Source organism: Acanthochromis polyacanthus, chromosome 1, assembly GCF_021347895.1.
Source record: "Acanthochromis polyacanthus isolate Apoly-LR-REF ecotype Palm Island chromosome 1, KAUST_Apoly_ChrSc, whole genome shotgun sequence".
Lineage (NCBI taxonomy): Eukaryota > Metazoa > Chordata > Actinopteri > Pomacentridae > Acanthochromis > Acanthochromis polyacanthus.
Window position 1 is genome coordinate 49,012,011 of NC_067113.1, and position 27,866 is coordinate 49,039,876.

The window sequence follows — 27,866 nt, forward strand, 5'->3', positions numbered from 1 at the left end:
AAATCACACTGTACAGAAGACATTTTCAGGTTCTCTTCTAGCCATGGCTATTCGGTTTCCATAGAGGTGCAAGACTTTATACTGCAGTGAAAAATGAACTCTCAGTGAGTAAAAACGCAACAGGAGCATAGTAAGAATTCACCAAGAAACTGATTAGTTTTCAGATGGTTTAGCGAACAAAAAAGGAGTGCGTTTTCTTCCACATTAAACATATGTTGGTAACAAACACATTTCTGTTAATGTCACCTACTATTTATCAAAAACATCATATTTAGCAATGCATGCTAAATGTGGAAATGATAATCAAAGTCCACCACAACGTCGCATCTCAAAATGTGGAGTGTTTTACACAACACTGTTGAATTTCTAAGTATAGAACAGAACAAACCTTCCGTTGGATTTCACTGAGGTAGGGAATGGAGTGATGTTGTAGGTGTATTTCTCTCTCAGCTCGGCCAGCTGAGGGAAGGGAAACACCGCCATGCAGTACACCTCCTGAAAGACAGAGAAGACGGAGATTTAAGAAAAGCTTTTTCGCAACATTTACAGACTAGGTCTAAATGTGTGCCGGTTGTCTGTTACCTGCATGAGTTCAGCAGGATCGATGAGGTTGTCCTCCAGCATCTCCTGAGTGAGGCATCCCATGGTGCTGTAAAACTCATCAGCTGTCTGACAGTATTCAATCCTCCTGGACAGACATGAATAAAAGAAACAGACTGTGATTAAAGGACAAATGGAAGAGGACTTATCTATGATGGTTATTTGGCTCAGTTGAGACCCAGATAGCACATAAAAACATGATTATAGCTGTTTCTTTAATGGCAAAATCGATCAATGGGCCTATGTTTTATCCTCCTATTACAAGCATTTTCAGAAAATATCCCATCATGTTCAAAGATTATTATTAGCAGAAGCAGCAGAGGTGCTATTAGTGTTCATGATTGGGGGATTTTTCACCTCCACAAGCACAGATTTAACAGCAAACAGTCTGAAAACGACGACAAAACAAAGTGCCGGAAATTGGCGCACTGACTCATACAAACATTGGGATCATTTCTCAAAATCTACACCACCGTCTGGAGTTTAGTCAAGCGCTCCACTTACTCCCCCAGTCTCTCCCAGATGGCGAGGGCGACCCGAAACAGCACCTCTGATCCCTCGAAGAAAACCGAGTCCCAGATCTTGAGCACAGTGGGAGCCGGCAAGCAGGTAGCGAACATAGTTAGAAACCACTGCATAGTGAAAACGTTGGTCAGCGGAGGCTCATAGCTGCCTGGAAGACAGAAAAACACACACATATTAGGCAAGTGGCTAACAATACACTCCAAGATGAAAACAGTAACTCATAGAGACATAAACAACTTATTTTCCTATATGCATTTATAATTGAAATGACTTACAGATACTATATTTTTAGGCATGAGCCCCTTTCAAACATGCACTCTTTGCTATTTTTCTTTATCTACTCTGAACAAAACATTTTGACTTTGCGTCTAAATGAACAATCTGGTTACGTTTCTCTAAAAGTCAGAACAGCAGTCCTATCATACCGTACCATATTGTCACATTTCTGTATTACTAACAACACTGTAGAAGCCTGAATTGCCTGTTTGTACACAACTGATATACTCCGAGTTGTGTCAAGTGATTTAGGGAAAGGCTTTTCCCATATTTCAGCACCATTTTGGTGCAAAAATGCGAGCTAGATAAACACATTTATCGCTCATTTTGCTCTACAATTTTATTTCAAACTGAAATCTCCATAAAAAATAAAACTTTCCTGCAGCAGGTCAGATTATTGAGACTCTTCAGTAATGAGTGTAATCCAGGTTAAAGCTGGAAGCAACAATTTTAGTTTGTAGGAGTCTGTCCGTGGAGTTTATTAAATACTTGCAGCATCAGACAGCAGCGGGATCCATATGAGTGTCTCCAAAGAGAGAGTTTTGCACATTTATGCATGTGGAACAACATCAATAACTGCAATAGTTATAAATTATCCTCCAGCATTGTGAGAGGATTAATCTGGATCTAACAAAGCCCCACTGTGTATTCGTTTTCAGTGTCATGTGCAGTATTTTGGATTTCATGAGCAATATTCTAATTTCACACGCATTTTTCATCATCGTGTGTGATATTACTGATTACTTGGCATCAATGGCAGCATTACTTTTCTATTCTTTTACTTCTGTTTCTTATTTCAGTTTACTTAGCCCACTTTAGGTTACTTGGTAATGTTTTATCTTCCATCTTATTGCTTTTCTACTGAGCACTTCATTTATGTCCGTTTGTTTTTTCTGTCCAATATCTGGCACAAGACCATCCTTCTGGATCAATACAGTTTTATCTTCTCTTGTGTTATTTTATCAGTGAGTAATACTGACATAAAATTCCCCTATAACTCACTTTAACAGACTGACAAAGCAGCAATGTTTCAAATGTGTAAAATGTGCTATGTGCTCATATAACCTCAGCGTTAAAAGCAGGTAAAAAAAACAACATTTATACGAGACACCTTTTGGAAAACACCGACACACATGCACTCAAACAGAAGCGTACCTCCAGCTTCTCGGTTTGCTGCTTTCTGAAGGTGGTGGAGGTGCTGGGACAGTCTGGGCAGCTTTAGACGCAGCAGATCTCTGAACACCGCCATGTCCACTGATTAAAGAAGGAAAAAGGATTAAACACAACATTGGTAGGGAGTGTAGATTTGTCATGGTAACAGTACAAATGTTCAAATGTCTGACACATTTCAGATCACAGCTACCACATGTATTAACAGCTTTAGCTGATGAATCCCAAATTAAAACATCTAAGTTAATTACTGGTTATCTGATTTGATCTGGCTGCGACAAAAATGCCAAATTACAGTTTCCCAGAGAAAAACTTGACATATTTCATTGTTTGTCTTGTTCAATCAAATCCGTTAATCCTTTCATCTCTAGATCAGAGAACTGCACCAAATGCTACTACAAATGGAACAGTCTCTATGATGTTTTGTACAAAATTGTGCCTTTTGTAGTTCAGCTTTAATCTAAAGCTGTTCCAATATGTAATATCGAATCAGTTTCTCTCATTCTGGGGCTGTCTTCAGTTTCAAAATGCATCAAGCTGCGTGTGTGAGTCATTGTATTTACCTGACAACGCACGCAAGTTGTTGGCAAAATAACTGTCGGGCAGCACTTTGTCAATCAGGTAGATCATCACCTGAATGCAGAAGAGTGGAAAAAGATGAGACAGTTTAGTTACAGTGCGTTTTAATCAGCGTAGAATTACATTTTGGGCTATCAAGAAGCACAATCAGTCAGCACGCGATAAAGGAAATGAGTCTGTGCTGATTTGTTTGACAGAAATCTATGCATTTTCCTTTAGTTCTGGCCATTTTATCAACAAAAATGTGCATTATGATATGAGCCCAATTAAGAAAACAGGTAGAAGAAATAGAAACCAAAATTTCTACTCCCACTAAGGCAGGGTAAAACTTTTTAACGGAATCCAAAATTTTCTTTATGCAGAAAAAAACCTCGTAAAACTACCATCAGACAGTTTAAGCAGCTTGTGAGATCCAAAAACTATGTAAAACTACATCTTTTCCTGCAGAATACACTAAATATTTTAAGAAAACAGTCATATTTTACATGCTATTTAATGCCGTGTATGTACCTTCAGTGCATCGCTCTCATTTCCTTCTGTAACCTCCAGAATAAGAGCAGCCAGTACGTTGAATCCCTGGCAGTAACCCACAGCTTTATTCCAGCGGGCGTATGCCAGCAGCACCCTCTTCAGCACCACCCGGTCCTGCTCGCCCTCCTGGCCACAATAAGAGCTGCAGCCTGTCCTGTGCAGATCCTGGTGACGACAAGGATGCAAAGCGTTAATTATCCAATTACCAGTCAGCGCATTAACTGGATAAATCAATTGCACACACATCGATAAATCATTTGATGTGCTAAACAGAGACGAGCGGATAAACAGGAGGGAGGCAGATGACTGGACTTTGCCTTGTTGACGGAAGCAGTCATTAGTTTGTTGAATCTCTGAGTCACTGAGACGTAGAAAAGAGCTGCAGTGTTTCCATGAAGTCATCCTGCTCTCTGACGCACAGCCATAAGCAAACATCCTCAACCGAGCGCTGCTCTGCTCAGTCACAGCCACTCTCAAAGGCCAGACTGTGTTTTATATGTTGGATAAGCTCATACATAGAGAAAAGATGATTGTTGTGAGAGGATTATTTCAATTAAAAGGCTCAACAGGTTCAGAGTGTCAAATGAAATCACTGTGCGTCTTTAAGCGCTACCTATTGTTGGACTTCAGCATCAAATAGTGGTCAGCTGGATCGATCTTTAGGAACCATATAGGATCAAAAAATGGATTTTACATTCTCAAAGTCTTCGGTCTCAAAATAACAAAATGCTCTGACAAAACATTTATCATTCACGCTCCATTTTGCAGCTTTTTTGAAGCTTTAATGTCAATCTATCCTTATTTGTTGATTAGCAGGTCAAATATTTGCTGATGAAGACGTGAGACGTGTGATGAAATTAGCTATTAGCTGTTCATTATTAGCTCATTTGCTAATTTATTCGGTATACCTACATACATCTAATGCAATCTAACAACATTCCTGCAATAAATCCTACCTTCCAGAGTATTTCCGGGTTCAGACAGAGCCTTTAAAATTTGACTACACACAACAGCTAGTCTGATTGATCTCTGTACACTGAGGGTAGTGAATCTGTGGTACCATATTTGACATCAGTTTTGCAATTTCCTATTAATTCTGACCATTCTATTTACAAAAATGTCTACATTAGAGAGGAAATTAACCCTTTTGACCAAAAAAAAAAAAAAAAGTTATTTTTGAAAATAATCAATTCTTTTCATTGTGGCACTGCCTAAAACCTCTCTGCAGGATGCCAAAAATCCCTTTGTGCAGAAAAATCCCTGCCATCAGGAGGCTTTTGTTGTTAATTTCGTGGAAACTGATTTCCAGCCACATTGGTTCGACTCTGTGGCTGATTTGGAGGCTGTTGAAGTGACTGAAGTGCTAAACTTTGATCAGATTCAAGATCAGTGTGAGTGATTATTTCATCATAAACCTGGTTCAGTAGCAAACAGATTGCGCTCTCTGCTAACATAATTGTAATCGAATACATTTTCTTGTATAAAAACTTGACCCTGCGGAGTCTCTGCACTGGGCTTCAGAAAGCATTTGTGCTTCTGTTTATTTTCATCCACATGCTGAGGCTTCAACCTTGGACGCCAAGCTGCTGACTCAGGACACACAAACGCTCGTATACTCTTGTGCACATACATTCATCTCAACCCCCAACTCACAAATACAATCCAGTTACCTTGACGATCTGGATGCCGAGGGAGTCATCGTCTGGGTTGCTGCGCTCGTTAAAGGCGAAACGAAGAGTCTTCTCCCAGTCGATGGAGATGCTGTGGAGGTACTGGTCTGCTAGCGTTAGCCAAACCTGCACACAGACATGAACCACATAAAGCTTCTGGAAGACGAAGGCAGCTAATGTGAGAAACAGTGAAAGATCACAAATGCAGATTTCATTCAGTGTCCCCACTGAGTGATTTAAACAAACATTTAAACTGCTCTGTGTCTCTTCCCTGCAGCTCTTCTGTACGAAGCCTCTTGTTCAGAGTGACTCACTTTGTTCACGCAAGAGACAAGATTTCGTTGTTCATCAACTCGGACAAGATGAAAGTAATCGCTTCCACTCCCCGTCTCTTCTCTCTCTCCCCTCAATAGATGAAGTCTTGATGTGAGATGAATGCAGTGTTGTAGACAAAGTGCCTCTGCGTATTGTTCTTTTGGAACATTCTGTCTCTCTAAAGACCTGGTAATAGCACAGCTGGGTCATCACTTCAGACACAAATAAGACTAGAGGAATTTAAAAGGTCTTGTTTGCCAAAGGTATTTTTCAAATGGAAGATATTTGTCACCTGAATAGACATTCAAAGGCTGGGGACACTAACATTACTTTTTACACTCCTGACTGCAGAAAAGACTCAACACTTGGGATAAATAATTCATAACAACTGCTAAAGAAATGTGAGGGAACACTTCATTCTTACGTCATTTTGTTCTCAATAAATTACACAATATAAATCAATGATTGGACAGCAGAGAACAGAGTTATTAACCCACAGAGGGGGATTCACCATAAGTTAAGTTTCCTAACTGGACAGATTGATATCCCAGAACTTTAGTTCAATCTGTGTTATACTATGATGACTAAATGCTGCCTTAATTTCGTTTTTTGAGTAATATAGGCATCTTTAAAGTTACATACCCTCTTCCTCCACTCCTTTGGTATCCCAGTAGGAAGCCTGGCCACAGCTTTGAGGGCATCATACCACTGTTGGGAAGAAAACCACAGTTTAATTTACCCTGAAGCTGAAGCTATATGCCATCCAGACATACAAAATGAAAACTGGACAAGAACAACTGGTGCAACAACAGCAAGCAGCAACTTTTAGGAACCAGGAGATCAGATAACGTTACATTATCAATATCAGGGCACATGTTAAAGATGTTTTTGTGACCGCTTATAAGTGCACTGTGCGATTTTGTCATGGAGCAGAGAATAAAACATCACAGTCAGCAGATGGATGACCCAACCCTCATGTGGAGGATCATTATGGTGATCAGAGGTGGGTTTGTGGCTACCATCAGGAGAAGAAACAGCAGTTCTCACAGTGTAATAGCTTCAGCTTCCAAAACCAGGCAAGAAGAGCAACAGCAGGAGCTTTTCCTCAGCAATCACATGGCCGCATAGTGAGAATTCCTCCCCAGGGTCGGATTATTGGAGAACATTCGGCACAAACTTGCTGAACTGTAGCACAATGCCATCTTAATGGTCAAAATCGCTGCATGTCCAGTAACTGTGCAATGATTGTGCATTGGGGTTTTTGGCCACAGCAACTCAATCATCACCCTCAACCCGCTCAACTCACCAGATGTGGCTCTCTGTGATTTCCTTCTCATCCCCAAAGTAAATTTGTAAAAGTTGAAGGGTCGCTGCTGTGACACAGTTGAAGAGATTCATCATTTATTGCAGATGGTGCCGTGGTTACATAACAGGGCTTCCAGAGAGCCCTCATGTCACTACGCAAGAAAACCGCTTTGAAGGGGATGGTGGCCAGATTTATGTATGGTTTTGATGTTTATAGGCACAGTCTTAGAGATTTTTGCTCACACCTTGCTTTAATAAAGATATAAAAAAGTGTATCCAAGTTCTAAAGGGTATGTTCCCACAGCTCTCAGCTTTTTGAATTAGAGCTGGAACATCTTGAACCAAAGAAAAGTTTAGCTGTCTTCTACCAAAGCAATTCAGATTAGCAAGACCTGGATGACTGAGAATGTGCATGGACAAAAAGAGACAGCGCTGTCACACTCGCTTACATGCTAAAACACATTTACAGACTCATTTAAACACACAACTTTATATCAGCAGCTAAACATGTTGGATGTACAGTTAGGATCCGGGTTGCATTTGAACTCCTCACCTGCTGGAATCCGTTCTTTCCCAGCGACGGTTCAATCGTAAACTTGAGCCTTGTGTCAACTCCTGCAAACAAACAGAAACAGTTGGTTAGTGGAGTCTTTATCTGATGCTTCCAGACTTTTGTTTGCTTGTTTAAATGTGTAGAATTGTTTTCAAACATGTGCAAAAACAGTGAACAAAAGATTATACATCTACACCAAAGCTAGTGAAAAGGACAAGGACACAAAAAGTGATCTTGTATTCTAAGACAGAAGGTAAAAGTGAGCTAACGAAACAAACTTAAAAAAAAGATCCAAGTTAAAAATCTGGCAACAAGGTTACCGGTATAAACAAAACAACACAAAAAATAAAAATAGTGAAGTACTATGGGAAATACGTGTAAAATATAATTTTTAGTCGGTGAAAGTACAGTAAACCGATGTAAGTATACAGTCACACATTTTAAAAGAGCACATTACAGATTTTTGATGTGAGCATTATGAACAGCTTTTGTCTCTTTTTGTTTTTTGTTACAGTCATACTACGAATTCATATTTTTTGTGTGATTTTACTAGATATTTTCTTTACTTAAATGAAAAAGGAAAATCAGTAAACAAAAATTTCATTTTAAAAAATTATCAATTTGATCTACCATTTTTATATTATTAATCATTTTTTTCTTTTAAATAACAGGAAATGTCTGTAAAATAATTACATATTTTTTGATTTAACAAGTAATTTATTTATTTATTTAACTTTGCTGATTTAATGGTGGAAATAAAGTATATTTTGGAAAAATCTGTTTAAAATGAATCACAAATTTATTGTACCAAAACATGGACAATCTGTAAAACAAGATTTAAAAAACAAGTCACAGTTTTTACAAAAAAATAAAAATAAACAAAAAATGGCCCTTTTTCAGTCAAAATGGAAATTTGCAAAACTTTCTGTGCTTTTAAAAATTTCTATTTGTAATTTAAAACGGGGAGTTTCTATAAAATAAAATCAAGTGCTCTAAAAAAATGTTTTTAAAAACGCCATTTTTTTTTACAGTGTGCATAAGCAAACAGTAAGACTGAGAGGTGAAACAATACTGTGTGGCTCTTCCTGGTCCTGCATTAGTGAATCATTACTTAAATATATAATTTGCACTGTTATAATAAGATAGTGGCAGCTTTCTATGTTTGTCTACGAACAAAAACGTGATTGAAGGCTGTGGTTTAGGTATTTGTTGGAGCTGTCCTTCCTCGTGGTGCTGAATCTGCTCGAGTTTCAATCTCTGCTCGGACATCTTTTAAAGCGTTTGTCCTCCACAGGGACTCCTCCAGAGGAGATTTGGAGCAGTGGGCTAAAACCCTCCGAGGGGGGAAATGAAATCCTGATCTCAAGTTAAGCGTTGAGGTCCCGACACGTCTCGGCTGCGCGCCTGAAGCTCCGGCTGCGGCCATTTCTGCTCCCCGCAGCGGAGCCTCTGGAGGGCCGCGGACTTTCTCTTTAACAACCCCGCAGCTGGATATATAAAACTCTAAAAAGTCAGATTTATTCCCAACAGAAAGCAGAACAGCGTTTAACCTGCTCGGTCCTCCGTCGCTTTGCCCTGCGCCATCCTCCCTTTTGTCCCGGTGTCCTGTCGCAGCTCCGGGGAGGATTAACGCGGAAAACCCTCCTACTTCCCGGTTCAGATTATCTCTCACAGCTACCAGGACAAACCTTATTACTGCACCTTCTCCACGGAAAGTGAGGAAATAAACCCAGTCAGAGAGAAAAGGAGGAGAGGAAGTCTGGGTTGGCAATTAAATCACAATCTGAGGGATAACCTCCTTAAACAGCTTTCATTTTTGACAGTTTAATATCTGTGCAATAACTCCGTCACTGAAACAGAAAAACGCTTTAAGATGCATTTTTACATTGATTTTTTTTGTTGCATTGAACCTTTTTGTAATTCATTTGTTTTACCCAAAACACCTTTTTGAGTAAAGCCAAGAAATCTTTCTGTAAAATTACAGTAAACTACTGGAAGCTCTTAGTTTACTGTATTTTTACAGAATTACTGCTGTGATTCATTTCAAACAGTTAAATTTATACTGAATTCTACTATAAAATGTGAGGGTTTGTGAATGTGGATCTTTCAGGGAAATTTCTCAGTGTAAATTTCATTTCTCAGACTGATGTTACAAAACGTTTATGTTGGTGTCTTGGAGGGAGGATGAGTGATGATTGAACATCAGCCTGCAGTAAACACTCATTCTTGTTTTTTGCTTTCAAAAAAGTACCAGATTTGACAGTATGTAGCTGTATTTTGGGAAAATGGTACACTATAGTAGGAATCTGGCCATGTTTTTACAGTAATTTAAAAGAAATAACACGGTCAAGTTTGTTCTTTCTAAAACACAACAGAGAGAAATCATTATTTGAAGCATATCACATGTTAGGATCAGCCGTTTCCATCACCAGCAATGAACAACAAACATACTGAGAAATTATTTTATAGCTGTTTTAGCATTATTATTGGAATTCTTCAGAACAATCTGGGACATAAAATGCAAGTTCATGCAAATTGAGTCTGCCTTTTGAATTGTGTGTCAACAATAAACCCACAAATGTAAAAATGCAAAGAACATCTAAAGTCTAGTATCCTTGAAGCACTTCTACTTCCAGGAGTTACCTGTAAATTACATTTTCCTCCTTCAAAATGTAGAAACTGCAGACATGTACCATAAATAGCAATGTGCCTTTAATATTTATGATGCAGAATTGAGAATTCTGTTCAGCTTTTTAAAATGCATATAACACTGAAACACCTAATGCTATAAAGGAAGTTATATTTTTTTAATGGATTGGTTATATTTTTTCAAAAGCAGGAAGTGAGGTTAATGATAAAGCTTTTTCCACAATTCACAACATCAGGTTTTACTGTATCCTGCTGTTAATGTCATAAATGTCTCTTTAAAAAACATCAGATTATAAAAACAACATGCTACTGTTAGCATTTAGTTGTAATTTTACAGTAAGTCGTTGCACTACAGTGGAGCAAGATAATAAAAGATGTAGACGTACAAAAACAAAAGTATTCACATGGAAAGCAAAGACAATGGCAAAAACATTAATTAAATGAAATGAATCTACTAAAACAAGAGCAGCTAGGTGTAAAATATGATGAAACTAAAGGATATAAATGCATTTTTTCCAGGTTGTACTGAAAGTAAAACTGGATTTTCCAAATTAAGTAACTTTAATCAAGTCATTTAAGCATGTTTGGTCAAGAGACACTTTAAAAGACAGTCATGAAGTAATATAAGAAGGTAAAAAAGGTACAAACAAAAAGCTTAGAGTACAGATCTGGAGACACAGCTGCACCTTAGCATGAAAAACCCATTATAATTATGTACAATTTGGTAAATTACTGGGTTTATAAGCTAATAATATTACAGGAGGCAATTTTTCCATCATGTGTTAGTAAAATATTTATTTTATTCCCAGTTTAAAGAGCCCTGCTGATTCATGAGTGCCTTTATGTCTTTACAGCAGTGCTCTTCATCACACAAGCTGCTGAAATACTTCATTCTGCCATATTAGAAACATTTCCAGAAAACTGTCCTATTACAGTAATAATCTGCTGCTTTTAAGTGTCAGATGAGCTCATTTTCACCAGATTGAATCATCCTGTGAAGCTCCAGTGAGTTCAGAATCTAGTTCAGACGACACAGGATGTTCATGGAGTTCAGGTTGCATCTCATAATTTATCACACTGACCTAATAACAGAAGAGATATCAGTTTTCAGCTGTGACTTGGCATATTTCTTTAATACTTAACATATAAATTCTGAACTTTTTCAATACTTATACTGATTATTAAGTATAAGTAAGTATAAGTAAAATAACAGCAATTCTTAAAAAAAATGAATGTCAATAAGCTATTTTGTTTTATTGTGTAACAGTACAAATGCCAAATAAGTGTTGCTTTTATTCTCTTCTTAAATAGGTTATATATTCATATTCGGCATGGCATGTATTACTATTTCTACCTTAACCAGGATAACAGAGGATGACTGAGCCTTCATTTTTTCTCGTTTTCCAAGGCTTTCAGATAAGGGCAATTAATCTCCTCATGCACACATTTCAATTAGGGTGAACTTAATTTAGAGTTGATTGAACCCGTTTTGAAATCCAAAGCTCAGGTTAAGTTAAACTAGAGTTCAGGTTTAAAGACCATCAGGGGAAAATCAAGGTTTGTTTTACGTTGTTAAAAGCCCACATGGTGATTTTTACACACTAGAAGACATATCACAAGCAAAATAAGCACCCAACACCACAGCTGAGCATTTCCAGCTTGAAATTGGCAATGACAATCTCAGAAACCCAAATTCAGACTTCTACAAGGCAGACTTTGATACGCAGAGAAGCGTTTTTGAGATTAAATGAACAACAAGGCAAAGATTTTTAACACAGACATTTTTAAATCTGGTTCATGAATGAATGGTCTATAGGATTTTAACAAATGTTGGCTTCTCTCCATCGTCTCCCTGTTCGTTTCTGAACTGATTTTAATATTTTACGGGTCACTCTTAAAGCTCGTCTCCGTCTAACCGTATGCTACACAGCAGAAACACTGAGCCAGACTCTCAGATCCTCAGGTGGAGCTTCTCTGGTCGCTGCTCGCTTCTTAAACCCGTTTCTATAGGCTTGCTTTTAAAGGGTTTAAATAATTTTCTTATTTCTGCTGTGTTTATTATTACCGACATGCTGGGTTTTGCAGTTGAAAATCTCAATATTTAGTCTTGTTTTTAAAAGGGCTATATAAATAAAATTAGTATTATATTATGAAGACATTTTTTTCTGTGCAAAATACAGTTTAGGTCCTCTACACTATGAGAAGAAATGTTTAAAAATACTGTTTAAAAAACACAGGAAAAATCTGGAATTTTTCAGTGATTTTACGTATCTGTAAATTACCAAAACTGAGAAAATACTGTATGTCAAATAAATCAGTTATTTGCTATTATTTGCTGATATTTTCAGTTTTTAGATGAATTGAATGTTACAGGATTCCACTGTTTTACATTTCTTTTTTCTGGCACCCTTGCTGCCAGATTTATTTTCACAGTGTACATTTGTCTTTGAAATATATAAAAATTGTGCAAATTCATATTTTTGATCATTTAAATACAACAAAAGGTGTCATTTTACCATCAGACATTCCAAAAGGAAAAAAATCATTTGTAAAAATACAGAACTCTAATGATATTTACAGCTTCAGCCTTTTTATTAAGGTTAACTGTAAATTTTAAAACTTTTTTGTCATTTTTAGACTAATTATTATTATTTGTAATTTAACAAATTAGGACAATTCTGTAAAACAATAATAAATTGTTAACAAAAATGTAGATATTTCTATATTTTTTCTATGTTTTTTTTTACAGTGTACATTAAAATGAGGGCTCTGGAGTTCAGTGTTTAAATAAAGGTTGAATGACATCTATTGTTTAAATCAGACTCCTTGATCTGCCCCTGAGCTTCGGGTCACCTGGTTCTAAGGTGCACAGCAGCCTCGGGGCGCTCCTGGAGATGCCGTTCCGTTTCTTCAGGACGTTGCTAATGATGTTACCGACCCCTCCCGATCCCTGCTGCCGCTGCTTCAAGCCCGTCCTCGGCCTCCTGCCGGCGGTGGGGAGCCTCTCCTGCCTCATCCCGGAGAATCAGAGCCGTCACCCCGCGTCAATCACTTCATCCTCCGGTCCCGCTTTTAAAATTCTTCCCTTGAATCCAGACGTTTAGAGCCGCAGCTGCTGGCTCCAAACGCTCCTCCAAGATGTATAATCGATTAAAGTGATGTTTAAATCTCCCACAGCGGTGTCTTCTTTCTGGGTTAACACCGGGGAAAGCGTAAATCTCCCGGTTATTGTCCGGTGTGGAGCGGAGAGGCGGAGGAAGCCTCGTTCCGACGTCCGCACTCTGCGTAAAATATTATTAGAAAGGTCCAAAATAGCGGCGGGTCGCTGGAGGAGGAAGTCGGGATGTCGGTGCTGCTGATGCTGAACCTCCTCATCCTCCTCCGGTTTGGCGTCACCGGGAGGAGGCGCGAGGATGGAGAGATGCGGTAGGACGGAGGGACACGTGGGGAGGCCGGTGAGGATGAGGTAATGGTGGGGGAGAGGAGGGAGGACGGTGGGGGGAGGATTTCTGGTTTTATTAAATCCACTGAACAATCATAAAGAAAATATTTCATTTAGATATAACAGAGTGACTGAGGAGACTTTTACACATTTTAACACAGAACTACATTCAGCTCTAATGTCTGAGTGTCAGACTAGAACACTGTAAAAATGCAATGATTTTTAACAGTTTGAAAGTGTAATTTCTTGAACAATTTACTGTCATTTTACAGATTTTTCTTGTTTTGTTCAATGACAGATTGCAAAATGACAGACAAAATATTTTAATAAATGTAAAAAAAAAGAAACAAGTCACAACTGTGAAGTTTTATCTCAAAAATCTATATTCTACTTTTACAAAAAATGGCCATTTTGTACGATTAACAGTAAAATGCATGATTTCTACGGCATTAAATCAGTCGAAAACATTTTTTTAAAAGATTGTTTTGCTATTTGAGAAACTAACCTCTGTACATTAAGGTGTAAAAATTATGCATATTTTTACAACACATTTTACAGACTTTTCCTATTTTGTTAAATTATAGATAATACTAAATAGTAAAATCCAAGCAAAAAAGTTTTAATTTACTGGTCATCATTAAAAAAATCTAAAAAAGTGTCAAAAATACTTTTTATTATTATTTTTCTTTTTCTAAATTTTTTTTTTTACAAAGAATAATTCAGTCTGTTATCTTTGACAATAGAAATGACACTATTTTTGCTGCAAATAAATCAGGAAGAAATCTCTTTTTTTCTACAGATATTTGTCATTGTATGAAAAACTAAATTCTCTATAATAAAACCGAAAATGGTGAATAAATTACCATTGAAAATTAGCTCTGGCTATAAATGTCATAGTGTTATACATGTTTATTGTATACACTGGTCCCTATTAAATAAACAATAAATAAATAAATAAATTCTCATAACCTAATTTACAAATTTTCCCTTTTTGATTCATTACAGACAATAACTAATAAAATCACAGAAATAATTTATCTCCAATTAAAAATAAAAAATGAAAAGAATTGTGGAAAACTGTCAAAAATCTACATTTTTACCAACAATTCATTCTACTATGTTCGAGCCTAGAAATTACACTATTTTTACTTAAAATCAGCAAGAAAAACTATTTACAGATAATTGTCATTATTTGAAAAACAAAATTCTGTATATTACGAACTGAAAAAATGGTTAACAAATGTATAATCTATTTTACAGATAATTCCTGCTTTGATAAACTACAGACAATAACTAATAAAATCACAGAAATGGATTGTAATTTTTTGGTTTTACTTAGCCATTAAAAAAAAATATCTGTCAATGACATCCATACCAAAATTGCATATTTTTTACAAATGGTAATTTGTTCTTTTATGTTTGACTGTAAAATACATCATTTTTTTTTACTGTATTCTCAATCAGAAAATATAATTATTTTACAAATGTTTGTGGTTATTTGAAAGAAACTGACTTCATGTTGAAAAACCTGTGGTGGTTCCTAAAAAAAATCCAAAAATCGAAACAGAGTGTGGTTTGTACATTTCACGCGAACACAGAGCACAACACAGCACAGTAAATCATACTTTCAGGTGATTAAACACGGATGAAAACATGACTAGGAACAGTATTTTCCATTTATGCCAACAGATCAGCCAAAATCCTATAAAACTGGACATTTAATTGAGCATTGTTTGATCATTTCAGCTCAAAGTTCGCAGAAGAAAAGCAGAAGGATGTGAACTAACTGTGGAAAACCAAAAACTATTTTAATTGTTGCCTTCAGATATCAAACCAGATCTCATCAAGAACATCACCTTTTTTTTGTAATGCTTCAAAACATCTTTCTAAAGTGTTCACAGAAACAAGGTTACAGCAGCAGTGACTTCCAGGAAAGCTGCCGTCATGCTGCTCGCTCTAATGCACTGAATCTCTCTCTGAGTTCCTCTGAAAGGCCTCCAGCTGATCTAAAGTGCTGCAGTGAGGGTCCTGACAGGAAGTAATAGCACGGATCATGTTTATACTCTATTAACTTCTCCTCATTGGCTCCGTATCAAATCCAGAATACAACTGAAAACCTCCTCCTCACATACAAAGCTCTAAATGACAAACCTCCACCGATTACTGGTGCCCAAGAAAGGTCTTTATTTGGAGCCGATACAGATTAAATGTAATGTTTTAGCAGCATGTTATAGCAGAGAACCTGTCATTCATAACTAGTCTTCGTCCTCCTTTGTTCATGTGAGATCGATCAGCTTGCCTCCTGTAGCTTCTCTGTTTTCTTTATATTTCACAGTTTTATCATTTTTATTGCCCACTAAGGTGCACATCTTAAAGCTTTATTAATTATTGTTTTCCAGACTCTGTTCCTGGTTAATCTGTGGCTGCCTTAGCCGCTATCCATTAGCATAGCCACTTAGCTTAGCCACTGTGAGAGAAGCTAATTTTCTGGTTTGTGCTTCTGGTTCAGTTTTTGCTGCTTGAGAGAAATTTCTGAGACCACAAGAGGAGGCTGGATCAGACCTCAAATAGAGCATTTAAGTCATCAATAACTATACAGATACTCGGAAAAATGCCAAATACCGGAATATCAGGCACAATAATCGGTCTCTCTCTATCTTTAGGCACCTTTTATTTTATTTACAATGCAGTAGTGGTTGGGAAATCATAAATAAATTAGTCTGCTACTTATCCAGACAGTTTGATGAGCTACTATTGGTTTAGTCTTTTGCTTGTTTTTGCATTATTATGCATGATAAATCATTTGGTCTTATGGTTTAATCTATCAAAAATGACAAATATTGCATGTGTTCTGCAGCTCTCTCCATCACTGTGGTGGGTGTTTCTGAACAAAGCCATGAGGCAAATTAACATAAAAGTGACATTTGTTTAAATAACAGAATACTGCCACTGATGGCACTAATGGAGATGCAATGTTATGCATCCCATGAGATGAATTATGTTAACATTTAGCACCATATAAATGAATCTGAATGGAACTGTCATCCATTTTTTGACGAATACTGGAACTCATCTTTCATATTTTCTTATACCTGTGATCTAATCCTAAAATGTAGCAGAACTCTCCTCGCCACCATATCCACCAAACACCGGACGGCAAATCCCAGAAAACATGTTTGCAAAGTAAATCACGACGACTCGGGTGCAGTAAAAGCTTCCTGAGTGGAAAAGACATCCAGTCTGAGCGACGTCCTGAATCGTGGTCTGCAAACAGCCTTGGCGATGAAAATAAATAAAGGCCTCGATGGTAATGCTCCATCAGCAGCAATGCTTCGTGATAAACGGCCTCGTCTCTGCAGATGCTTCCCCCCGGTGGCATCACTAATAACTCTAATGTGTTTTCTATCATCTGAATCTTTCCACCTCTCAGCTGCAGAGACCTGTTGGTGTGCAGCAGCTGCTTTTGACTAAATGGATCCTGTAAAAATCACTGTAGTTACCGTTTTGGCTCCACATTACCGTGTTATTATTCACTGCTGAGTAACTGGCAGCTCAGTTTATGGAAATAATGGCACATAAACTACTATGTAAATACTGGAAAGCCCACGTACTGTTTATAGCTCTACCACCTTGTGAGCAAACATGCTGCATCTTGACAGAAAAGAGGTTAAAAACAATCAACAATTAAGTGAAATAAATGAAAAAAGTGAAATAATTCCGTTCACATGTGGACTTTTTTTGTCTAAAGTCCATCTAGGTTTCTGATTAGTAGAGTCAGGATATTAAATGTCACGCACATATTATTCTTAGATGATGTTTAATCCATAATCTCGACGCTGGACAAACAAAAATGCCCAGTCCTGTTATTACATTAAGGTCTCTTACATAACAGGTCATTCAGCTGAACTGTTTGAGGGGTAGTTTTGAAAATTGAAGAATGAGGAGATTGGAATATGAAAATGAGTATTTCCCCAGTGGCCTTGAGCTCTGGGCCTTGGTCTATTATGCAAATTTGAGACAGTAATTTTCATACTACGTGTGATATAACTACTGTGTGCGGCCTTCAAAACGTACAGAGCTTTTATTACAAATGTGTTCACCCCAGGAGAAATATGTGTCGAAGCTGTGACGGTTTGAAGAGCAGAAATGTGGAGAATCACCACAATATATGAGAAATAGTTTTCTAATGTTGCTTTGTTTGACTTTAACTGTACACAAAATACACAAAAGTCTTTGTAAAATATGAATAAAGCTTGCTAAGAACTCTTGTCAGGTGAAACAAAATAGGTGCATTTTGTTATAAATGAAGGAAATCTCTGCTTGTGTCGCTCCATTCTTACTTCGACAACAACACGTCTGATGCACTTCAAACTTGGCAGGTGTTTTATCGGAGGCGCCAAGAAGTGTAATGTTAAGTTTGAAGCAGATCAAATGAACGATGGCAGCATTTGGATCCTCAAAATACCTTTGGTGTTGTTTAAGAGTCCCACATTATCACACTGCTTACAGGGACCTAAAACAACATACACTGAAAAAAGTTCTATTTTCTAACAGTTTTAAATTCTTCTTTGTAACAATTGACTTGGATTTAACAGATTTCCCCTGTTTTGTTAAGTTACAGATATCCAGCAAAAATCACAGGAAAAAAATGCATTAAAATAAAAATAAAATTTAAAAAATGTCAAAACTCTAAATCTTTTGCAAAGTGTCTCATAAATTCCCACTATTTATATCATTATTTTACAGTTACATGCCGGTATTAAAAATTAAAAATGTGCAATTCAAAGACTGAAAAATGGTAACCAATTTTTTAACTGATATTTTACCATTTTTCCTGTTTGTTAAATTATAGTTAATATCTCATAAAGTGATGAAAAAAAAAACATATTGGTTTACCTCTAAAAACCCCAAACCATCAAAAATCTATCTTTTACAAAGTTTGTCATAAAATCACACTATTTATAACATTATTTTACAGTTATATGTTTGTATTTAAAATAAAAAATGCACACAGTAAACACTGAAAAATAGAAAATTATTTCCTCAACAGTTATTTTACCATTTTCCCGGTTTTCTTAAATTATAGATTAGATCAAGTAATATCACAGAAAGAAAAAAAACGTTAAATTTACATGCTAATAGTAATTTTATGTTGATTAACACAAACTGTTGCAAAAGGTAATTTGGTATTTTACTCATTTGACTGTAAATTACACGATTTTTTTCTGGATCTAAATCAGCAAAAGGCATTATTTTTTAAGGGCAGTATTTATTATATTTCAGTCTTAGAACAGATTTTCCCTCTTTCTTTCTTTTTAGCAGATTACAGATACTATTTTGTAAAATCCAATAAATTAAAAACAGCTTAAACCTCCAATGTCCACAGAAAACATTCTTGTTCTTTCATAATGGGTGACCGTACATTTACAGTCTTACTGTATTCACAATCAGTTAAAAATATAATTTTAAAGATATTTGCTGTCATTTTCATGTTTTTTTAAACAGGATTTTGCTTTACAGTTAAAGTTAAAACTGGGACCCCGACAGGCAGTTTGTAACCCTTTAATGGGTGGACTTTTGCGGATTTGTGATGAATCTGATACGTGTTGTGTTTGCAGATTCTGCAGTCTTACGTCGTTTCTGTGAGACGGCCTGAAGGCACGCTGTGACGATGTCGTAGTTCTTCTGCAGTTTGTGGCAAAGTCTGTCTCGTCTCTTCAGCTGCCGGATCAGTTTGGCCGACTGCAGGCCTGTGCGATATTTCACCTCCTGGATGATTGAACGAAGCTCCTCCGGGGCTGAAAAACAAAGAACACAGACAATAATCCTGTTATCAAAGACAGGTCTCAGACTTTCTACCATGCGACTTTATTCTTGTTGTTTGGTTCACTGTCAGCTTTTCTCTTGAGCTGAAAGAAAGAAAACACACACAGCCCTTAGAGGTAAAAATATCCCATCAACATGCTCAGAAGCCTGTCAGACTTTCCTATTGGCACATTACCATCATAATTAAGGTACAAAAAAGGCAAAATAAATATTGTGTCACAAATCCAAAAATATATGCAACTGATTATATGAGTCTCATTTAATAACATACTTTTGTAAAGAAATTTGCTCTTTGACTAAAGTGGAGGGTTGGGATTTTTTAAAGGGAAAGTTTATATTTATTTAAAAAAAATAAACTAATGTAGGGCTTAACAATGTGCAAAAAAAACGGTTTTACATTTTTTGATAGATACAGTAAGTACAACTTTAGATGGAATGGTAATTTTTGCATTTCTTTTGCACCAAAACTGTTTTTTCATGTTCCTTTAAGTCTGAAGGATATAATATATAGAACAAAGCCTCTTTGTAGCACCACAATGCTTCATTTAAAATGTTATGTTATGGCACATTTACCTTTACATTTTAAAATTACACTCTAGTTATTTTGCTTAATTGTTTAGCTCCACTCGTTGTTTCTCTTTACTTTTCAGTTTTGCTCATGTGTTTAAGAGTCATAACACCGTTGTCTTTCGTCAGGTCAGTGCAAAACATGATAAATAAACCAGGCTGAAACTTGATCACACGTGGCGCCTGCACTCCACTAATAGATCACAAATCACACTCATTAGTTTATTTTCCAGGCTGCAGGCAAAGAGGAAATGAAAACCAGAACACTCGCTCCACAAAAAAAAAAAAAAAAAACAACACACACTCTGCTCCCATTTATGGAAACATAACCTTTAAAATCTGATAAGAGCTGAAAATGACACAGATCGGAGACATAAAGAGATCAACACGACAGTTATTATTATTGTTTTGTTGTATTTCTGTGGTTAAAATTCAATTAAAGGATATTTATGTGGCACCAAATGATAAAGTAAGTCATGTCAGGTCAAGATCTTACAATATCAGAAAGAGAAACACAACAAGTCTTCTTAGAGCAACAAAATAAATGTGGATTAAAGTGAAATCAAAGTGATATTATGGTGATGTTGTAAGTGTTTTAAACTCAGACCAACTTAACTATGAACTAAATGAATCCAACTTTGAAACAGAAGAGCAGCAGAGTGAATGCGAACACTGATAAAAAAAAAACAATAGTAAAGATGATCATCCATTACAACTGAGCTTATCTTCTCTACTGAAACAAAAAACAAATCTTTGCTTTGACCCCATTATTGTACCTCTTACAGAAATTTATTGGAATGAGTGAATCTTAAAGGTAAAATAACATGTTTGCCCTTATGTGAGTATTTGCTGCTGATCTACATCTTATTATATTATATTTTAGCCATTTTCAGGGTAATTTCACTACCTTTACTTTATTAATAGCCAGAATTGCTGCATCTTGTTTGTTTTTTTCTAAGTCTCAGCTCATATCTTGCATCAGCTTATATGACAACTTGCAGAGGTCTATATTCACCTTTATATAAGGAAAAATTATATTTAGTTTGTTTTTACATGCATCTCTCCATAAAATACTGATAATAGAGATATATTCTCCTAAATGTGCAGGGGAGATTGTCTGGAATATGGAAAAACCAGAATCATGATGGTAGGAAACTGTTTGACTTAGAAATTGGGAAAAATATTTGCTTAGAAACTAACAAAATTAAGGGTAAGGTTATTCAATAAAGTGTTTTCAAATCAGACAACTATGATACGATATAACATTAACCGATTATTACATAGATATTTTAAGCTAAACTTCTTGTAGGTTCAAAACTTCAGCTCTAAATTCAGGTTAATCTCCATAACTAATGATGCTGTAGTGTCTGGGTCTTCATATGCATTATAATCAGGTAAAGTAGTGTTTCATTTCCTTTTTGTAGGATTAAAATCACACTAAAAACAACACTACGGGTCCTGAACCCCAATATCTAAACTTTTCAGGTGAGTTTGTAATTCAGATCAGAGTCTGTTTTACTAGAAAACACTTCAGCGCAACGTCTGTTATTTTGAACGTGTCATCTGAAAAACAGTGACTTGACTTGATATCTATTCAATGACTGCATGGCATCAACATTAACATGAAAAGATCATAATATACCAGTGCAAAGATGAGGTCATGAGTAATTCAAACAAGAGCAAGAGCTGTATGCAGGTTGAAGATTAAATTTGATTGAGTATCATTTTTCTCGCTTTCACACAAATTAAAAGGTCAACCATGCCATTTTAATTGATGTTTGCTACACCTTGCTGCATAAAATACCTTGAAAGCATTTAAACAAAAAAGAAGAGATGAGATCTTAGTTGCAAAGTGTACTAAAACAGAACTAATAATGAAAAACATTCCTTGGCGGTGTTTTTTCAGCATTACCACATTAGCTTACTTGATAAAACGCACAGATTCTGATCAATAAATACTTTGTAAAGACGTTGACTTCACCACAGACCATCAATCCCTCACCAGACACATTAGAAAAGACAGTCCTCTTATGTTTTGCCTGTTCTTTGAGCCATTATCAGAGCGTTTCCTCTTCCTGAGTGGCAGCCCTCTGCATTGTTTAACTGTGTAGAGGGCAAACACTGAACCCACCGGCCTGCCAGTGTTTACAGTCAGACTCCACTCCAACAGAGGAAACAATGGCAGCAAAATGCCATTCAAGACTCTGAGGCAACACAGCAGGACTCCCCAAGGAGCCGTATAGGTCAACTGTCAACACACCGATTCTCTCCTGTGTTTGTGTATGTACAGGTCTGTGAAACAAGAATGTACGTCTGTTTCTAATATCTGATAACACTGAAGCCTAGCAGACAAACCAGTGACGCATCTACATAAACCACCGAATCAAACAAACACACACTGTTCTCAACAAGTTGTTGTAGGGGAATTATGAAACATTTGGGTTGTCAAACAAGCAAATCAAGCCTGCGCAAAAAAAAGTCACAGATCATTATCAAATATCTCCTTCTGCTTCCTGCTCTCAGACTTAAATATAGAAAGAATCCACTGTTATTGTGTCACTGCCTCATATGTAGATGTAAATTAAAACATTCATGATTTATGACCTCCAATCAGGGCCACCACAGGCCTATTTATAATTAAATAACTTTATTATGCTGAGATGTAAACATCCCGTGAACTGACCTTATTATGCAGAGCAGGTAAACACAGTTTGTGCCACAACAGCTCCTGGTGCATATTGTTGTCTTATTTATATCAATAGATAAAGCAATGATCAGTATTTTAGGGCCTGAGGCTTAATAGTTGCCTTAAAAGTTAAAGTAGTCATGAAAATTTGCATTAAATAAAACAGTGTAGGTACTTTAGCTTTGTGTTTAAGGTCAGTGTTTACATTCTTTTTTTTAAATTGTGAGGGTTTTAACATTTACAGTTACCTTAATATTCAAAATAGTCAGGCATATTTGTGTGATTGTTTTTAATTAACTATATATAAATGTAAATATATATATAAATAAATAGAAAAGGACTTGATCTGACAAAAAGAAGCATGTGTGGAAGCAGTTTAACAGGTGATGAGTGTCTCTCAGTATTTACAAATACCTGAAGTGTCAGCATTTTATTTTACATTTAGGAGAACATGAAGTACATCGCTACTATTTTCAGTGAAGTTTTCACTTGTACATTTATACTCCAAAATCACTAATCAGTCATTTCTTAACGGGATGCAGGGGGACATGGTAGCTTGGAACAGACAGCAGCAAAAATAAATACATCATCATTTTTCTTTTTTTTCCAGTGGAAAAGAAATACAAAAGTGAGCATTCCCACTCAAACATCTGTCAAAACAGTCACAATGTGGATTTTTTTATTTTCTATTTTTGCAGACCTACTTGGATATATGGCTTTTGATAATACTTGAGGCAAATGTGACACATTAAGATTCTATTTATTCAGTTCAAGTTACTCTGTTTGCATTGCACTTCATGTGCAGAAACAGTGTCCACAAAGAGGACACCTGGGATACACCGCTGATAGAGCAACGTCCCAGTAGAGCAGCATTCCAACAGGCAAAAACCCGCCAATCCTACAACATTTGTGGTCTTTTAAAAGGGTTGTATGTTTGCTATTTCTGCTGTAGTAGTGAGGCAAATATCTAGTCCTTTTAGGAAATAAATTGAGGGCATTCTATATTTTGTAGACGAAAACTTGAGAGAGAGGTATTAATAAGGGTTAGGTAATCAAAAGAATAACCAGACAGACAAAAGCAAACAGCTATATCTTATGTAGTGTGGTAATCAGTATGACCCAATGGTGCTGTTAGGTCTGGGTGTCCAAATAATAGATCTAAACTTGTTTGCTTAGATCCAAGGCTAAATTCTATTCATTTCTTAAAGTCTTGAATCTATTCATCTGTCATGCTGATTATGTATTAAATATTTTGAAAATATCATGGTATAGTTCATAAAAACTAAAGGATATCGCTTATTACTTTCTGTTATGTCAAGTGTTTTATTAGAGAATGATGTCCATTTCACAGCCTCACAGCAGGATATTTGCAGCAGTGACATTATTGTGTTTGGATTATTCCCCATGACTACGTATAGAGCCTCTCTAATAAACAACATACGATAACAGTTAGCCTAGGAACAGAGAAAATGCATTTTATTGTTTTTGTTTGTTTGTTTTTTACAAGTTGCTGCAGTTGAAATCGATCAGCTACACAGTTGTTAATGATTGGGGATTTGGGGACTTGAAGGGTGAAATTTGTCATAACAGCGTCTGCATGTCTTCTCATGGACTATTTACATGGCCAGTCACCCACATTATTAGTATTAAACATAATCTAGTTTGATAAGTGTAAATCACTCTAAATAAGACTAATTTCAAGGCACACTGATAAAGAACCAGTGGTCAGGTTAGTCTGCACTCAATGTGATATGATTATAGAGCAAGGACTGTGACCTTAGTTTGCAGAGAGCATCACATTTAACGTTTTTTAGTCAATTAACACTGAAATAACTTGAAAATGGTGCATATAAGAGGATATAATCTACATGCTGTGTGTCAGGTTTCTATGGTGATTAAACATTTGACTGATTTATGGAAGAGTAAATAAAGAGCATAGTAGTCCTATTTTAAATGCATCCTTTAAAGCCAATCAAAGACAAACTCACTGAAGTGGTTTTTTGACAGATTTTGGATTTTTTTTTTAAAGTTTCGTGTCAAGGATCAGGATGTGAACACAAGCAAGCAGCACTCACCTTTCTGGGCCAGGTAGTTCATCTGGTGCCTCCTGGTGTGTTTCTCCTGGAGCTCCTGGAGGAAGCTGGACCCAGAGTTACTGCGGCCCAGGAAGGCATCCGAGCCAGATGCCTCCGTGGAGCTGTCCCAGCTGTCGGCGTGTCTCCTGCTGCAGGTTTCATAGAGCTCCACCAGCAGACAGTCCACGATGGAGGTCCGCGGAGCCCTCAGCCCATTTCCCAGAGACTCAGAGTCGCTATCACCGGCCGCGTTGGTCCTTTGGGTGGCAGCAGCGGTGCCAGGCGGAGCTCCGTGCCCGCCGCGAAGCTCCTGCTGTCCCGGAGATGATGATGTGTCACTCCGTGACTCGGCGGGGCTCGTCCACTGCTGGAAGCCGGAGAACTCATCCTGGAGGGAGGCGGCGGAGTTCACGTAAACGCCGCTCTCGTCCTCGGAGCCCACCCCGCCGTCGCATATGTCAACTTCCAGAAGTTCAATCCCATTTAATTTCAGCTCCCTCGCCATTGTTGCCATTAACAGTAAACGAGTTAATTAACTTTGAGGTCCTGTGACTGTTTTTTAAACGCTGCTTGTCATTTTTCGGGACCAAACGCGGCCTTTAAAAAGTTTTTTATTTGAGCGTTTGAAGGAGGACGGAGTTCCTGGAGCGCTCCATTCCTCACCTCGCTAAGGTGGAGACCCGTCTGGTGGTTTCCACTCTCCTTCCTGAATGTTCCCGACTGGAAGTGTCTGCTCCCCCCTCCAGGACTCAACAATGGTCCGGCCCACTGCGCTCAACTTCTCTGCCAAACTTTGTTCAAGGCGCGCGACAGGTGCGCGACAGGTGCGGCAGGTGCCTCGACGGACCAATCAGAGAGAAGCCAAAAGTGTGCAGACCAATCAGCAGCCAGCTTTAGGAGCAAGCTGCCACGCTTTACTACTGTAGTCATTTTACTGTCGTCAACAATAAACACAACACTAAAATGACAATTACTAAAAGAAAATAAAAAAAGCTCAGTTTTATTGTATGAGGCCTTTTCAAACTTTTAAACTGCATTTTTTATTTTTGTACTTTTATCAAGTTCAAAGTCTATGTTAGTTTGATGGGAGTTTCAGTTTATATATTTAATAGAAATAGGTGTACCTGCTGGTTGCATTGGGCAGGAAAAATCTAATTCTATATAACTATTTAAATGTAGTTTTTTTTATACACTGCAAATACTATGTTTAACTGTATCATAACATTTTTGAGTTTTCAATCACTCTTTTAACCCCTAATTTTCTATAATAAAATGATTCAAGCACATGCATCTTGGTAAATCAAGCATGCAAAAATGACAATTGAGCATTACTCAAAGGATCACTGATTTTATTTAATTTTTTGAAGCACCTTTATACTTTAAGATTTCTTTTGTTGTCAATTAAAAGGGTATCTTAGTTTAGGTGGCAGCTGCAGTTGATATCTGATAATAGGCATAGGTAATATTAAAGGTTGTTGGTGTTGATTGCATTGGGAAAGAATGGCAAACTATAGAATTACTTAAATATAGTATAATTCATGTGATTCATAACACACTTAATTATCAGTTTTAGTAGTGCAGACAGTTGCATAGTCAGATTTTGTAGTGGCACAGCTTCTTAACATCTTGTGAGTGATTACAATTGACTGCAGCTGGTGATTTCTCACAGCTGCCACCTTTAAGCAGCAGGCTTTCACAGTTTACTACTGTTGGACCCATTTTCAGTGTCAACAACACTGTGTTAGCTAATCATGTTGAAATACTAATTGATGATTAGAAAACCCTTTTGCAATTATGTTAGCACATGAATAAAAGAGTGAGTTTTCATGGAAAACATTAAATTGCCTGGGTTACCCCAAACCTTTGAACGGTAGTATAGGTGTATATTAAAGGTTGTTGGTTCTGGTTGCATTGGGAAAGAATGACAAACTATGTAAAACTACTTAAATGTGGTACAATATATATATAGTGTAAAATATAATATGTCATGGCAGTCTTGCATTGACAATAACTTGAACAACTCCTAATGTTCTTTAATAGAATGATTGAAGCATGTGCATATTTTTTCACAAAAATCAATCATATGGTTTGGTTCAAAACCAAAAGAAAGTACAAAAGAGTGCACATACAGCAATCAATTTTGGTGATGCGGACAGCTGTGTAAATCTAATTTTCTCAGTGACACAGCCTCTTAAGTTTCAAAACTGATTATAATTGACTACAGCTGGTGATTTCTTTCATCTGCCAGCTTTAAGGAGCAGTCTGCAATGCTTTACAGATGAACTCAGTTTAATGCAGACAAGATTAAACACAACACAAACATAGCAATTACACATCACTTAAAGGATTTCATATTTTTTAAATTTCATTTTATGAAGCACCTTCATATTTTTAAACTTTAGATATTTTTTGCTTTTATGTATAGTATGTTTATTTAGTTAAAATTGTTTTGACTTGGACGGCAGTTGCCTTTTATATCTTTAATAGACATAGATGTACATGGTGGTTGCATGTGGAAGGAAGGCTAAACTGAAGTATACCCTCACCTACCACTTTATTTTCTACATCTTCCTAGTGAAAGGTTGGACCCCCTTTTATCTTCACAACTGTCTTAATTGTTCATATTTTCTACAAGGTGTTGGAAACATTCCTCACAGATTTTGGTTCATATTGGCGTGATAGCATCACACAGTTGCTGCAGATTTGTCGGCTACACATCCAAGATACAAATCTTCCGTTCTACCACATCCCAAAGGTTCTATTGGATTGAGATCTGGTGACTGTGGAGGCCACTGGAGCACAGAGAACTCATGTCATGTTCAAGAAACCAGTCTAAGATTATTTGAGCTTTGTGACAGGAGCATTATCCTGCTGGAAGTTACCATCAGAGGATGGGTACAATGTGGTCATAAAGGGATGGACACGGTTAGCAACAATACTCAGGTAGGCTGTGCTGTTTAAACAATGATCAGTTGATACAAACATAGATTGGGTACAAAGGAGCCCAAAGTGTGCCAAGAAAATATCCCCCACACCATTACACCTCCACCAGCCTGAACCATTGATACAAGGCAGCATGGATCCATGCTTTTATGTT

The 27,866-nt window shown here is 36.9% G+C and overlaps 1 protein-coding gene across 2 annotated transcripts in view; it reads right to left on the reverse strand.

The window, feature by feature from the left end:
• tbc1d30 (TBC1 domain family, member 30) overlaps positions 1-25,381 on the reverse strand; it is a 36,248-nt gene extending 10,867 nt beyond the window's left edge. Inside the window, exons 1-11 of one of the 2 annotated variants that reach the window (XM_022213128.2) lie at positions 24,770-25,381; positions 19,249-19,413; positions 7,525-7,586; positions 6,309-6,374; positions 5,352-5,477; positions 3,661-3,846; positions 3,135-3,204; positions 2,557-2,655; positions 1,105-1,273; positions 583-688; positions 389-495 (exon numbers count right to left, since the gene is read on the reverse strand). In XM_022213128.2, the coding sequence (XP_022068820.2) occupies positions 389-495; positions 583-688; positions 1,105-1,273; positions 2,557-2,655; positions 3,135-3,204; positions 3,661-3,846; positions 5,352-5,477; positions 6,309-6,374; positions 7,525-7,586; positions 19,249-19,413; positions 24,770-25,283 (1,670 nt within the window). In that variant the 5' untranslated portion in view covers positions 25,284-25,381. Of the gene's footprint in view, positions 1-388; positions 496-582; positions 689-1,104; positions 1,274-2,556; positions 2,656-3,134; positions 3,205-3,660; positions 3,847-5,351; positions 5,478-6,308; positions 6,375-7,524; positions 7,587-13,026; positions 13,581-19,248; positions 19,414-24,769 lie in introns of those variants that run through there. The other variant, XM_022213131.2, reaches the window with a different exon arrangement.
• Positions 25,382-27,866: the final 2,485 nt, after the last annotated feature.